The sequence below is a fragment of the Diorhabda carinulata genome, chromosome 11 (genome assembly GCF_026250575.1).
Source record: "Diorhabda carinulata isolate Delta chromosome 11, icDioCari1.1, whole genome shotgun sequence".
In the NCBI taxonomy this organism is placed as follows: domain Eukaryota; kingdom Metazoa; phylum Arthropoda; class Insecta; order Coleoptera; family Chrysomelidae; genus Diorhabda; species Diorhabda carinulata.
In genome coordinates, this window is record NC_079470.1 from 3,588,864 (window position 1) to 3,604,074 (window position 15,211).

General features: G+C 32.9%; 1 protein-coding gene and 2 long non-coding RNA genes across 4 annotated transcripts; 1 reads left to right on the forward strand and 2 right to left on the reverse strand.

Annotated features, from left to right (window-relative positions):
* Nucleotides 1–3,688: 3,688 nt before the first annotated feature.
* On the reverse strand, nucleotides 3,689–7,166 carry LOC130899752 (uncharacterized). The gene is made up of 3 exons (XR_009060068.1): nucleotides 6,177–7,166; nucleotides 5,614–5,909; nucleotides 3,689–3,950 (listed from the first exon to the last, which is right to left on the reverse strand). It is a non-coding gene; the product is annotated as an uncharacterized LOC130899752 (long non-coding RNA).
* On the forward strand, nucleotides 4,033–14,476 carry LOC130899739 (ornithine aminotransferase, mitochondrial). 2 transcript variants are annotated; one of them, XM_057809919.1, is made up of 6 exons: nucleotides 4,033–4,315; nucleotides 8,582–8,748; nucleotides 11,016–11,464; nucleotides 11,535–11,835; nucleotides 11,893–12,099; nucleotides 14,291–14,476. In XM_057809919.1, exons 2-6 carry the CDS (start codon nucleotides 8,589–8,591, stop codon nucleotides 14,458–14,460), a joined length of 1,287 nt encoding a protein of 428 aa, XP_057665902.1. In that variant the 5' UTR covers nucleotides 4,033–4,315; nucleotides 8,582–8,588; the 3' UTR covers nucleotides 14,461–14,476. The 2 variants fall into 2 exon arrangements, with proteins under 2 accessions (XP_057665902.1, XP_057665901.1); XM_057809918.1 differs by lacking the exon at nucleotides 4,033–4,315 and adding an exon at nucleotides 7,629–7,792.
* Nucleotides 14,381–15,099, reverse strand: LOC130899753 (uncharacterized). Its single transcript, XR_009060069.1, has 2 exons — nucleotides 14,895–15,099; nucleotides 14,381–14,556 (listed from the first exon to the last, which is right to left on the reverse strand). It is a non-coding gene; the product is annotated as an uncharacterized LOC130899753 (long non-coding RNA).
* Between the last annotated feature and the right edge of the window lie 112 nt (nucleotides 15,100–15,211).

A 15,211-nucleotide genomic window follows, 5' to 3' on the forward strand; every position in this document is an offset into this window, starting at 1 on the left:
GTAGTACTACCTTTACCGCACGTGTCAAATGTGTGCTCTGTGTAGATTAATTTGGCAACGCCACATAAAATTACTTTGAAAGTAAAGACAAAAATATATAATGTTTACGTTTTTCTATATATGTTATAGCTCATTTTTTTTATAAAAAAATATTCGTAAAAAGTATATACCTTCTGTACACATTCAAATTTCGCGCGTGTCATAATCTCGTCCGCAGCGTTGCCACGTTTAAGAAATATAGCAGATTTTTAAAAAATTATTTATTAATTCAAATTCAAGTCATCAAAATGTCAAGAAAATGTTTGATAATACTTTTATTGAAATCTGAACGTCACGCTTTTTGAAATAAAGGATAAACTGGGACGTTCCATAAGCATCAATGCAAAAATAAAAAAATTTTAATATCAATATTTTTTTTTCAGTTTTTTGTAGACTTCTGAAAATTTAACTGGTTGAGTATTTTATAATAATAGTAGTTAACCGGCAAACGTTGTTGTGCCTTATAAATTATATCTACGAAATATTTTTCTAGTTCAATAATAAAATATACTTATAACCGAAAGCGGTGTATAGACAATAGAATGAAATAGCTGATAAACTCGCTAAAGCAGGGGCAGACAAACTCTTCATGGGACCCGAACCCTTCTGTGGTAGCAGCAACAGAACCATGGAAAAGGAGGTAGATAGGAGCAAAACCAATTATTGGGACATCCTACATGGGCTGAGACAGGCAAAGACTCTTCTAGGAAACTATAACCAGAGAAGATCTGCTGAATGTGTCAACATAAGTAAGAACAATCTATGAATACTAACAGGAGTCCTATCGGGGCACTGTCGCCTCAACAAACACCTGAAGACGCAACACCTAGCAGATAATGCCGCGTGCAGATTTTATTGTACAGAGGATGAAACCTCTATCCACATTATCTCGAAGTGTGAAACACTAAGGAACTCCAGAGCAGTACACCTGGGAGCGCTTGAAATAGAAGACGAGAATTTTATATATTAGATGCTAATATTCCAAATTTCATTAAATTCTAAAACCTTAACGAAACACAGTAAATAAATTTTCAAAACATAATGAAAAATATTCAAATTCGAAATAATTTTACCCCTTCAACACCGTGAGTAATGATAAGGCAGGCTCAGTTGGTGTCGGTCAGCTTTATAAATTGAAGTTCTTTAATTCAGAAGCGAATAACTGCGTTGTTTAGCGAGATTTTAAAGCGACAGAGTGTCCACGCCAATCCTGCCGTCTGTCGCAGGGAGGTTAACTTGACCACACCAAAAACCCAGTTGATATTTTGATCTCGTCAAATGAATTTATTATATTTATTACCGAAATCTAGCATTTGAATAGTCCAGAGCAAAAGGGTCGAGTCCATTTTCGATTCTCCTTTCTTTACAATCAAATTGCCCCTATGTGGTTTTAGGCTCTTTCCCTGGTTATGCCTAGGTCACATGAATATCGGATGCAGAGAAAAGTATAAAAATATACCGATTGTCCTTACTTGCCGTTGTAACAACAGTTTTTTTAATTGAACAAATCATTCACTGTGTTTTAAGTTTAGTACTGCAATAAAATGCTACGAATGTGTTGTGTTGATGGATATGGACAAACATATCTCTATTCCATTGTCCGAAAGATGAAATAAGGTAAGTAATGGGATTCATTTTTTTGAGCCATTTTTCGATCAGCTTAGACTCCTCCCTCCTTAGATGAGATTTGCCTGGACTCCCCCCACTCCTTACGTGAGATTGACCCTAAAGATCTTTTCTAAAACCGGTAGCATTACCTTAAATTTTTTTTAATATTCCGAAAAATAATAAACCGTACATGTATACTGTTATGTATTACGCAAGTTGCCCCTACAAAACATGTGGAGCGTGCCTGAATTGTATTGGATCATAAATTTATCGGATTTCCACATAAATTACATAAACAGGTTGATTGTTCCCATTTTTAGTAAAAAAATTCCACACTGCAGGCATTATAAATGAAAAAATATCAATTACATAACGAAAAGACACAACAAACCACACCACGTAATGTCGCTTGCCGCCATTTTACTGTACACACACATACACAAGCAACATAACACAATACGATTATGGTTGCCACGGTTACACATATAGGCAGCACTTATATCAAAGCTTGCGCGTTGATGTAAATAATTAATTAAATATGAGGACAGGTAAAAAATTACAACAGTAAGTGAGTTATGAAGTTAGTACATAGTAACATAAAATAAAGTTTTCTTGAAAAAATATCGAATTCGATACTCAAAAATTAATATCGAATATCGATATAACAAGATAAAAAAATATCGACGATATTTATCGATTAATGTTTGAAAAAATATCGATAGTTTGATATATCGATATTTTGTACCCGTCGTGCGCATGAGCTTTTCCACACATACAAGAGATCATGCACTCTCCGCACAACAATGCACATGCGCATAAATATAAATGCAGTAGTCTCAACAGAAACTTTTAGTTTTTCATACAACTCTGTACTTTTTGACGATCTCAGATAAATGTATGCAATTCTAGTAGACTTTTAACGTTATCTCTCTTTCTTTGAGAAAATAGTAAGTTGTTTTAACAAATAACTTCTGTTTTGCAACACTAAATATACTTATCATCATGATAAGCAAATTTACTACTTGTAATGATATTTACAAGTTATTAAAAGTATTGATAATGACAATCACATTTTTTAATAACTTTAAACTATCCTAAATTTATATCAGCAATAAATTGAAAATAAATATATCTATTTACTCGTATCACCTCACCCAACAATTATTCATTATTGCTGAAACGTGTAGGTATCTATAAATTGTATAACACATCCAAATCTGGAAGTTAAGTCATCTTGTTCACTTGTTAATCATTATTAAGGATTTAATAGTTAACCTCATGCTCTCTCAAAGAAGTAGTAGCTACTAAATGTACACAAAATTCCATTTTGAGCTATAACTGATGACATAGGCCCAATTTTACAACCTTAGGTAAAATTGAAGATTAAACTATGGCTTAAATTCTAGTTTAAATCAAGAATAAACAAGATTGCTCTGTTTCACAGGTTACAGTTAAACAGACATTGTTTTAAATTTGAATTATTTGAGAAATTTGTATAAACAAAAATTAACAGAGAACAAATTGCAATTTACCTGACAATGAAGCAGTACTTTTGCTTAACCTTGCGAAAAAATACAAAGAAATGTTTCCGATAAAAACCCAACAAATTTAAAAAATAAGTGATTTAAATATTTACTCTAAGACGAATAACTTTTTTTGTTTTCTTGGCGCATCGACAATGTTGATAATTTCTTCATAATCATCGTCGAGTTTATCAAATTCAAAATGTAAATCTTAAATAATTTTCCCCAAAAATCTTTGAAAGATTGAAAAAATGTGAACAATTTGAGAAAGTTTTTCCGTTTCGTGTTAAACTGAAGTTTAAACTACCCCCAGACCGTCGGTAACGTTTAATCCTAGTTTGTAAAAGGTAAACGCCATTCATAAAACGTGAAAAAATCTATATTTTTAGTTTAAACTGACGTTTGAACATTTGTAAAATTGGGTCTTATTAGCCAATGCGCGTTGACGTTATATATCGGCACCATACTTAAAATAGTGCTCCTCTTCACGTTTATGTCAAATATCTAACAGAAATTCATTGTATCTTGAAGTTGTTTTAATATAAATGATGATAAATTCAATTACAAACATTATCAAAAGAATGAAGATGTTCCTGACAGAAGAAATTCCACAAAATTACAATTACTACCCGGCAAAAGTACCTCCGTATTTTAAGGTCATCTATGGTCGTACGTCAAAATTTTCTGATAAATACAATATGGCTTCAGTTCATGACATCATGGGTGGTGTATATTTACGACTCTAAATTTTAAAATATGTAGATATTTAAAGTCTTCTACCTGAAATTTGAAAATTAGTATTTTAGTACGTGTTAGCCAAATCGAATACTTTTTTTGAATATGATAAACGTATGTTTTTATTTCACTTCTACGTAAATTATTTTGGAATTTAATTTATATAAAAATAAAAAACTTGAATATCATATCAATATAGGTTATATTGTATAATATTGTCATGTTAGTAGAGGAAAATACAAATTAATTGTAGCAAACTTTATCATAAAACTGCTTATAGTTTATATAACCTTTTTAGAAGGTTATCTAAAAATTATCTTGAACTTTTTATGATTTTCATTTAGTTAGTGGTAACACGAAGTTACAGTAAGATTAAATTTGCAGCTGAACATATCGAGCAGTAGTTTATGGTAAGTATTATGTAAAAAATGAGAGTACTCTGAGTTATTAACCTATTTTAATACTACCTACAACTGTTATTTCTTTTATGTTTACTAATCACAATTTCTATTTAATTCATAGAGATTGAATTGAATAAGGGTACCTACTCAAACGAAATTATATTGAGGACGATTTATTGAATTGAAATTTATTCCGTTAGGAATATGTGAAATTATTTTAAATTGACTAGACGTTGATTGCAGCATGCGTCTTCCATTTAATGTAATTGGCGTTTTTATTATTTATATATACAGTGAAAGTCTAAAGTAAGGAATTAATTCATTTTCTACGTAAAATTATAAATGTGAATGAAATAAAAACTAAAAGAAAAAATATGCCGTTTTGTTTTAGAATATTTCACAATTTTATAAACAAAGCTTATAATAAAAGAAATAAATCAAACAAATAAGAAGGTTTATTATGGCAATATTGAGTATAGTCTTTTTAATGTCAACGTGATGAGAGATATTTTCAATTTGATTGAAATCAAATAGTACCTTATTAGTACTAAGATATCTGACCTAATACTTTTTAAACACGCTACTATTAGTTTCACCTATATGTGGGTTTGTTGGTGAGCTTGTTTGTAAATCTGCTTTTTGGCTTATTACTGTTAGTCTATCTCACCACTTTAATTGCGATCGTTAGCCGAGCGGGCTAAGGCGCTTTCGGATTTGACGGCTGTAGGTTCAAATCCTGTTTATGTCAAATTATTTTTCAAAATCATCACTGCAAATTTTCTCTTTATATCGAATTAAATTTTACAACTTTCTGCCCTATGTTGGAGATTCACTACTGGACTAAGTGCAGTCAGTATTTCTTTAGAATTTACACCCTTAAATTTTATTATGTTGTTGGAGAAGTATTTTACATTTGTGCACCTTCTGTTGGAGATTTACAATACTAATCACTAGATATTAAAGAAACATTTTATTTTTGACAATAAATCGAGCTAAAAAGTGGAAGATAAATATAGTTTAAAAGAACTAAAAAAATACGATTTTAAAGCACATCAAATTAAAAAGTTGAAAATATTTTTTTTAAATAAGCTTAGAACAATAATAAATGAAAAATTATTGTGAAAAATGCGTGGGGCGCTTTATTCCATATTTTTCGTACATCGAGTGCTCAATGCTTTTTCCAGAACTAGTATTTTTCTTTCATTGTTTTAAGCTTATTTTAAGAAAAATATTTTCAACTTTTCAGGTTGATGTGCAATATAAGCGTGTTTTTTAAACTATATTTATTCCTGGCAAAAAGCTTGTACCTTTGGCAGTGCAATGGCCATATCCGTTTTGTTTATTGATCCGTTATGACTATTGACTATGTGATTCCCATTAATATGTTGCTTAGTCTCATATTAGAACCTTGATAACTTAAACCACGATAAAGTAATAACATCATAAATTTATAAAATATTGTGTTCCGTTCTCTTCGGAGCCCAAAACCTCTTTTACTTAAAATACAAACCCTCTTTAACTTAAACGAATAATTTGGGCTTTGCACCTCAATAGCTCAAATTTGTAACTTCAATCATCTATCAATGAGTCATTTTGAATGAATCTGCAAACAAGAAAGCTTCCATGTAAACCATTGTTATCTCCATTGTTTATACGTGATTACTAAATGACTTCAAATATAAACAGTAACTTATTTGTATGTATGCATGTCTTTGTACACTGAGTGAAAATATATTCAGAACGAAAACAGAAAGCACTAAATATGCTGAGAAGTTAAAAGCGATCGAAGCTGTGAAAAGTGGTTTCAAGAGAAAAGACAAAAAATTACAGACGTTTTTATGTAGAATAAAATAAACTTCAATCAACGTACCTTCAAATGTAAAATAAACTACGTATATAGTCGTACAAGATTTCAAAGTTTCATTTATATTTAACCTAACTCTTCCATCTTTATCTTTCCTTAGTAAATAAAAACCTCCATAATTCCTTGGTTTTATCTTATTGATGTTCTACTACATTTTAAACGTCAGATAAAATGACTTTTGGCTGTAAATAATACTTATTGACTTTATTCAAACACAAACATTTGGAAACACAAATATGAGTAAAAGAAAAGAGAACAATTGCATATTCGAAGAAAGGAACAGTCAAAAAGTCATAGACAAAACTATACTGAACAACAAAACACGAAACTTTAAAAAGAGAAACTAGGTATTAATTGCTATTTAGAAAATTTAATGGCAGAAGTAGAAAATCCACAAGAAAAAGTGATATAATAAACATAAAGTAAATCTGTACTAAAATGTATGCAGTCTTTATTTCACTTTCACAACAAGGCATTTGGATTTGATTTAATCACACTATAAGCTTGAAACATGTACCCTCTAACTTTATTCCTGGTTCGTGGATGTCACACAAGCATTCGATACAACAGTAAAGGTAGGGCCACTTGGGACAGCGATCCCTTATCTCGATAACCAAACTTTTAAAAATTTTGAAATAATTATAATTTCTTTATCACCAAACCGCACCGTGCGTGTGTACACACTATTTTAAAATAGTATAGTAAAAAAGCAGACGATATTACAGTTAAGTTTCAAACGTTAATCGCAAAAAAAGGATCTTTGGCATTTAGAAGCTATCTTAAAAATGTAAAACAAAAAAATTCCAATTATCATTTTAAATGTAAAGTTTGATAAATTGTTGCAATGGAACGTATTACTTTATTTAAGAAGATCGACAAAAACAATAGTATAAGAGGATTCGGTCTTGTCAAACGTCAAAAACGATGCATAAAACTATTTTTCTACTTCTTTTTAATTTCCATAGATGTATGTGTAGTAAAAATTAACATTCCGGTACTTGAAACATTTTCTCAGAATCTCTTCTCATTATTGTCCATTTTTTTATTAATATAATTTTTTCTTTTATTACAATGCTACTCCAAGAAAGTATACATTTCGTACCATAATAATATTTAGTACAAACAATAATTTGGACTTCAAAGCCATCTAAGTAAATACTTTATTTTCTAAGAAGAGAAATCCTCATGGACACCCGCCGTCCTTGGCGGGTAGTGACGAACTCTTACCGACTAAAACCCCCCCTGGGCTCCCACATTTAGCAATGGTATACGCTCTCGAATTACTTTGTTGAAAAGGCAATCTTTCTATATGTCTAGCTCCTACTCTCTTTCTTTCGTTTCTATTATAGCCTTTATCGCTTCATAGGTGTACTTTCAGGATTCCTCATGTTGGCAATATTGAAACTTGATCCAATTTTCTGGGTAAACAAATTTCTCACTTCATTCATCTGGAACAGTGGAAGAGCGTATGCTTGGTATTGTATTCCTCAGTTCATTTGGGAGTGTCTGATCCCCGCCTGGTATAAAGGTACCAGCGAAAGCATCCATGGCCTGTGAGTGTGTTAAAAATTAGTTTCCTCATGTTTCCTGTTCACCCAGACTTCGATAATAGGAATGAGTCGGTGAGTTCATCAGCCATATGTTCCGTTGGTCACTTCTAAATAAGATTTGTTCTTGAGTCAGCCTGTACCTGTCATTTTTCTCTTTCACCTGTCAAGGCTAATATCTTATAAATAATCTGAGCTTGCGAATTACCTTTGAAGGTTCAAAACAACAATATTTAGAAACATTTTTTTGAAAAGCCACCAGACCCCCTGGAGGTTTGGTAAACTTATGCTCTGACCCCTTCCACCAGAACAAAATTCTGGGCACGCCACTGTGCACTAGTATACTAAAAATTAAGTTTTCTTGTGACAAAAAATAATTTTTGTTAACCAGTGTAATAAGGAACTGCTATGCCCTTTGTTGTGATTTATTTCGTTTGTTTATTGAGAATTGTCTGGAACAAAAATTGAATTTATGTTTGGCGACGTTTGCCATCAAATAAATTGTAAAAATATGTCTCCACAAATTGACTTAAGTCAGACTATACTTACTATCTCTCTACTGATTGAAATGTATATCTAATGAAGATGTTTATTGTCAACAAAATCAAATAACTTATTTATCTATCAATCACTGGAATTTTACAATATATTGATATAAATATTTATAATAAACATTGAAAAATTAAAAGTATAATGATAATTTTATATCCATTAAGAATGTTGATTAAAACGTTGTGTATATCTACGACAAAATGTAATGTTAAATTAGTTATAAAAACTGGTTAATTTAAGAGCATTCATTCATCTAATTGTTCCCTCTAGATAGACATTGTATTAATACGGTTTATTTTCATTTTGTGTTAGTCTCAAAATGGTGCCATCGAGGAATGTATCCAGATTATTGGTTAATTTAACTGAGCAAATGAAATTGTCTAAAAGGGCAATAAGTAGTAAAGAAGTTATACAAAAAGAAGAAAAATATGCTGCTCATAACTATCATCCACTACCAGTGGCTTTATCAAAAGGTCAAGGTCAGTATTGGTTTAGAATTATTAGTAAATACGAAGTAGACAAAAAATAAGACTGTAGATTGTTTTGGGGATATTGTTTTACTTCCAAAATACATAGACTCCTCTCAAAGGAGGTAATTTTTTTGAGGTTCCTGTGTCCCACTTCCCTAGGTGTTAGTACTACTCCTTCAAGGTACTTAAGCCTTTTAGCGAAATGGGTAGGACATTCACAGAGTAGATGCTCTGCTGTTTCCATGACTTGCCCGCAGTATCTTCATCGTCTTAAAGTGTTATTTGACGGGGCATTAACCTGTCAGAAAACTGACCACCAGTTTCATGTTTTTTCTTGTCATCACGAGAAATTCCTCAGACTTCTAAGCTGATATAGTTATGAATCTTTTAGATTGTCTTAGGCCTGTAATACTCTATTATTCTGATTCTTTAGCCATTCGTTTAGTTCGTTATTGATATGGCATCTCGTGAAACCACACACCTGGTCAAAGGTATGGACTTTTTGGCAAGGCTGCCTACTTCCTCATTTCCTGGTATACCTTGGTAGCCTGAAAGCTACATTAGGATTACTTCGTTTTTGTTGTCTACTTCGTTTACACTCCCAAACTAGTTTGAATGTGCATTCAACCTTTAAGGCCGCTTGGCTATCTGAGAGAATGTAGACGTGCTTTCTATCCAAACACTTCTGAGAACATTCGTTTATTGCTAGCATCTTTAGCTTTAAAATGGTGAGTGATGTTCCTAGAGGTATGGAGAGCTTGCATTTTGGTGAAGCTCCTTGCGCTAGAAAACCGTCTATTTACCAGAGAGATACATTTCGAGCCTTCGGACGATTTTCGGTAATGTGAATTACCAATAATTCGAATCGGGTATCTTTGTACAACATGCTAGACATTTGGTCCATTGTTTTGTCACAGCCTTCTAGCCTTATTAGCTCTAGAATCCTTAGGTAACATATTCGATTTCCTTGCTTTAGTTTTACTTCTGGATTAGCTTGTGGACGTCGCTAAATGCCTCTTTCTTCACTATGAGGTTAAAAGGAGGCGGGTAGCGCCTCTAAGGCTCCAGTAGGGCAAGTTAACATTGCCCTTGTAATACTTGGACAAATTAGCCTTTGAGTCTTGTTTAGTTTTTTCTGAGCTATTGTTTGCTCAGTTTTCGACCACCAAACAAGCGCTGTATATGTGATCATGGGTTTGATGACCTTTTGGTACATCCAGAATACCATTTTAGGTTTTAGTCCCCATGTGTTTTATCCAGGATGACTCCTAGATATTTAGCTTCATTGGAAAGTATTAATTTAGTTCCGTTAAGGATACGCTTATATTTGCCTTCTTTCTTCTTGTAAATAGGACTAGGGACACAAATAAGAACGTCTCTTAAAAGTTAATTCATATAAGACCCAAATGAACATAGAAATAGCTCAAAAATGTAGACAGTTTACCTTCAGTCTCTGAAGACGATAATTTAGTTATCGAAACGCGCTTCACACAGTGTAATTTTGAGTGTTGGTGTAGTGGTAGTGTAAATCAGTGTGTTTAGTAGGAATATCACCAACAGTTCCAGAAATTACAACTTACCATGTATATTATTTAGTTTTTGGATTTTTTAGAAAATTCTAGGCATAATTCAACTGTTTCACATGTTAGAGTTATTACAAAAATTAACATTAAACCAATTGGCACTACAGCTCGGTGTGAGCTTCGGCTTCCCCGATAATACGCCTCCAAACTGATCTTTTCTTGACCAACGTTCTCAATTTTTTGCACATTCATTGTTTGTAAGTTTTTGTTAACTCGATCAGTCCATCTGGTACGGGATCCGCCTCTTTTTTTCCTACAATTTGTTTTGGCATTCATCATCCTCTTGAATGTGGGCCAATTATCTCAATTTCTGAGCTTTAATGAATCGGACTCAATAATGAAACTGCTTAACTTCCTCACCTGGTGAATGGAAGGTAGTACCATCGAGCCTGTTCAGGAAGGGACCTCTTCTTTTGCGGGAGTGGTTCCAATGAATTGAATACCATTGGAGCAAATCAATATACTAGTTCTCCAAGATTAGGGTTGATCATTGGGCTAACTACCCCATATCATCAAATCATAAAAAAACCAACGCACGCTTCGGATGATTGGGCTGTTAAGTTTGGAATCGACCCATTTTTTGAAGATAAAAAAACAAATAAGGACACCAAGAACTGAAATTTTAAAAAATTGAGTACTTCTTGTAAGATCATTGAATAACTCTATAAATATCTATTAAAAAAATTGTTTTAGGAGTTTTTGTATGGGACGTAGAAGGTAAAAGGTATTTCGATTACCTGAGCGGATATTCCGCCAACAATTTCGGCCACTGTCATCCGAAAATAGTGAAAGCCTTACAAGACCAAAGCGCCATTCTACACCATACCTCTAGAGCCTTCTTTTCTGATCAATTGGGCGAATATGCAGAAGTGGTTACGAAGCTTTTTGGATACGACAAAGTCTTGCCTATGAATACCGGCGTTGAAGCTGATGATACATCATGTAAACTAGCAAGAAAATGGGGTTACAGGAAAAAGAATATACCAAAGGACCAGGCTAAAATTATTTTCGCCGAAGAAAATTTTTGGGGGAGATCTCTAGCCGCCGTCTCGGCTTCAACCGATCCCACAAGCTACGAAGGCTACGGTCCATTTATGCCCGGTTTCAAAATTATACCCTATGACGATTTACATGCGCTTGAGGTAAAGTTTCATACTCTATTCTATCAAAAACCAAATATTTTCAAAATAAACGTTATTGTTTTGTTTACAGGAGGTATTGAAAGATCCTAATGTATGTGCTTACATGGTGGAACCGATTCAAGGTGAAGCTGGTATCAGAGTACCATCTCCAGGGTATTTAAAAGGAGTTCGAGAACTTTGTACGAAATACAATGTTCTATGGATAGCGGATGAAATACAAACCGGTTTAGGAAGGACTGGAAAACGTTTGGCTGTAGACTATGAAGGTGTTAAACCTGATATTTTAGTCCTTGGGAAAGCTTTGGGAGGCGGCGTTTATCCAGTATCTGCTTGTTTAGCCAACGATGATGTCATGTTAGTTATCGAACCTGGTGGGTCAATCAATGATTAAATTTATGTTTATAAAATTAAATTGTCAAATATTACAGGTACACACGGTTCCACTTTCGGAGGGAATCCTTTAGGTTCCAGAGTTGGAATTGCTTCTCTTGGTGTTTTAGAAGAGGAAAATATAGCAGAAAACGCTTTCAAGATGGGTGAAATATTTAGAAAAGAATTACAGAGCAAGTTAAACAAAGATATAGTGTCAGAAGTTAGAGGTAAAGGTCTTCTAAACGCTGTAGTCATCAACAAAAGTGAGTAATTTTTTGTTTATCAAGATTAATATTTGAATCGTACAAAGGTCTTTTTACTTGTACATTTTTTTTAGTTAATATCTGTTTAGGTAGAGAAAACAGTCCAACCAACTATCATATGACATGTGCTTATAAATATACTCCTCCTTTATCACTACAATATTCCATTCGAACATCCCATTATTTGAACAAGTACTTAAAGTCTTCTTCTGTCAGCTGTTTCAGGGCGTCTCGCAGTGAGGTCAAATCTCAAAAAGCTGCCGAAAACTCAAACTTTCAAGTTATCGTAACGTCCTCTCACTAAACCCTGTTTTTAAATTAGGATTTGGATTTAAGTTGGCAATTCTGTAGATTTCTGATTGGTCGAATCGCAGCCGGTTTTACACAGCACTTTTGACATCTATATGAATGACAATTCTAAAAATTGTTATCTAATAGTGTCCATTTTGTTCTTGTTAATATTTTTATTAAAATATATATACAGTTCTTGTGAGGACTAATTTCAAAATGGAGTACTAGCATAATTCGCCCCTCCAAAAAACGAGCCCTGTGATTGTGGTTCCTTCATTCTGAATTATTTATATTTGATAAGAGACGATACAGATCTTGCCATTATTTTTAAATTGGTTTTACTAATGAATAGAAACCTTTTCAAAACTTCATGTGCCGCGAAATTTGACAACTGTTATCAACCTTCTTACAAACATAGTCATCGACCTTGAAATGATTTAATTTTTTTTTCATACATTATTTTACGTTGTATCTTTTAGGTTAATTATTCTTTAGTTTTCGAGTCATGATTTCCAGACTGTTTAAGTATGACTAGTATTTTATGTCATCGCTTCCAATGCATGTAATACTCCTATAGGTGTTCCGACTAAGTGAAACAAATAGTGTATAGTTCTCTCTCTCCTCCGAGCGCTTCAGTTAGTTCTGCGCATCTTTTGCGCGCATGAAACAGTGTCCCGAACGAGAGAAAATGAATACTGTCTGCATCGTAACGTTTTAAAGACGTTTTTTCCAATAAAAACTGTCCATATAGGAATATTACATATACATCCAATAACTTTTTTAATGATTTCTAATGGTGTGATTGAGGTTTCCTAATTTATGAGTGGCCAAACAGTAACTAAAAACTTATTTTTAAAAATAGGACCCCATTTTCCTTCCCTTTCCCTAAACGTTACAAGTACCGGCGGTTTGGGTACTTCTTAACTATTAAAAATATCGGATAATTAAGCAAAGCGATTTTTCATGAAAAACTGTTTTCGATTCTGCCAAAATTCCATATGTTTTATTGCGATTGGGGGGTTTAGGTGAAGTCAAAAGTCGGATTTTTCAGAGCAACGCACTTGAGGGGGTGGAACTTATACTATACACGATAGCGAAAAAAAAACGGAAAGTACGTTTTGAAGACGAAAAACTATACATAATCTTACGGATCAAAATTGAGAGATTTATGTCACTAGGATAGTAGGTTTTGAGGCACTTAAAGGAAGGTGCAGTGAAATTCAAAATTTTAGTTAGGATTTGGCTGATTTTGCAAATCATTTTTGAGTTGGCCAATTTTGTAACAAATTAAAGCTTAAAATATCAATAAATGACGAGGGTTTCAGTCAACGAAAATTTCAGAACCATGGATGAAATGTGGGCCCATAATTTCACACTCCAAACAAAGAAATAATCAAAATAATGAACTGAAAAGGGATAACCAGCTCCAAAGAAGGCAAAGACCATTCCATTGGCAGGCAAGGTCATGGCGTTGCATTTTTGGGATGCACGTGCGATAAATTTCATTGACTATCTTAAAAGGAGAAAAAACTATCAATATAAAGTGTTGTTTCATCAAGACTTTATACATCCATTATTGCATTGGCCAAAATTAATGAATTGAAGTTTGAATTGCTACCTTATGCACCCTATTCGCCAGATTTAGACCCCTTGGATAATTTCCTGTCATAAGACTTTAAAAAATGGCTCGTTGTAGATTTTCCAACAATGAACAGGTTATGTCGGTTATTTCCAAAATTTTTGTGTTTACTTTGTTGGGCCACATACTTCTTGGACCATCTTCGTACACGATGCGCATTTCATCAACTTCCAACTATTTTTTCTTCATAATATTACCGTGTGGTTTTTTTTATTCTATTAAATTTCTATGCAGATGATCAATTGAATTATTTTTTTATAGATGTTGCCGATGCTTGGGATGTTTGTTTGAAAATGAAAGAAAACGGCCTTATAGCTAAACACACCCACGAAGATATCATCAGATTTGCACCGCCGCTTATCATAAATAAAGATCAACTCGAAGAATCTATGAATATCATTATAAATACTATAAACGGTTTACAAAAATAAATGAGTATAAATTACATTTTTAACTGAAGTTTGACTAAACAATGTTTTCTAAAATCTCCCTTCTATTGAAATAGAATGTTAGGAATCTTCCAAAACCTTAAAAAGAGTAGCAGGAAATAATTTATCAAAAAACAACTAACATACAATACTCACCAGGAGGTTTTTATATAATTTTCTAAACATATGATTCTATTTATAGTTTAAAGAAGTCAATTGTTTAAATTGCATTTAATAGTGATTTGTATGCCAATTACTGAAAGTGCTACTTTGTTGGACCAGTCCAACAAAGTAATATTTCAGCAGCGACGCATAAGATCGAAAACTTTTTCAATTACATTGAGGAAAGAAAATAAATAATAGAGAATTATAAACATTATATTTATAATTTTTCCTGGTGACACCACTTCATAGAGAGCTTGTACTATTTTTCGTACCTTGCAAGAGATTTATCCGGCATCGAATTAAGAACGGCCACATTACTTTCTTAGGTGAGATCAGGTGGCGTGGATTCGAGTAACTCTTCATCGCTGATGTTTTCTTTTTCATCATCATTCATTGTTATTAATTAATTTAGACAAAACTTCGGAAAAAACAAATAATTTCAGAAAATTAAAAATTTAAGGTTATGCAAAATCAAACTGTCAACACTGAAGTGGCTAAGTCATATTTGAGAAAGTTAAAGTTGTCTACTCCAGAGCGTCCCGAAAGTGTTTTGTAGTACAGAACTGTCACTTTTACTACATGGAACACT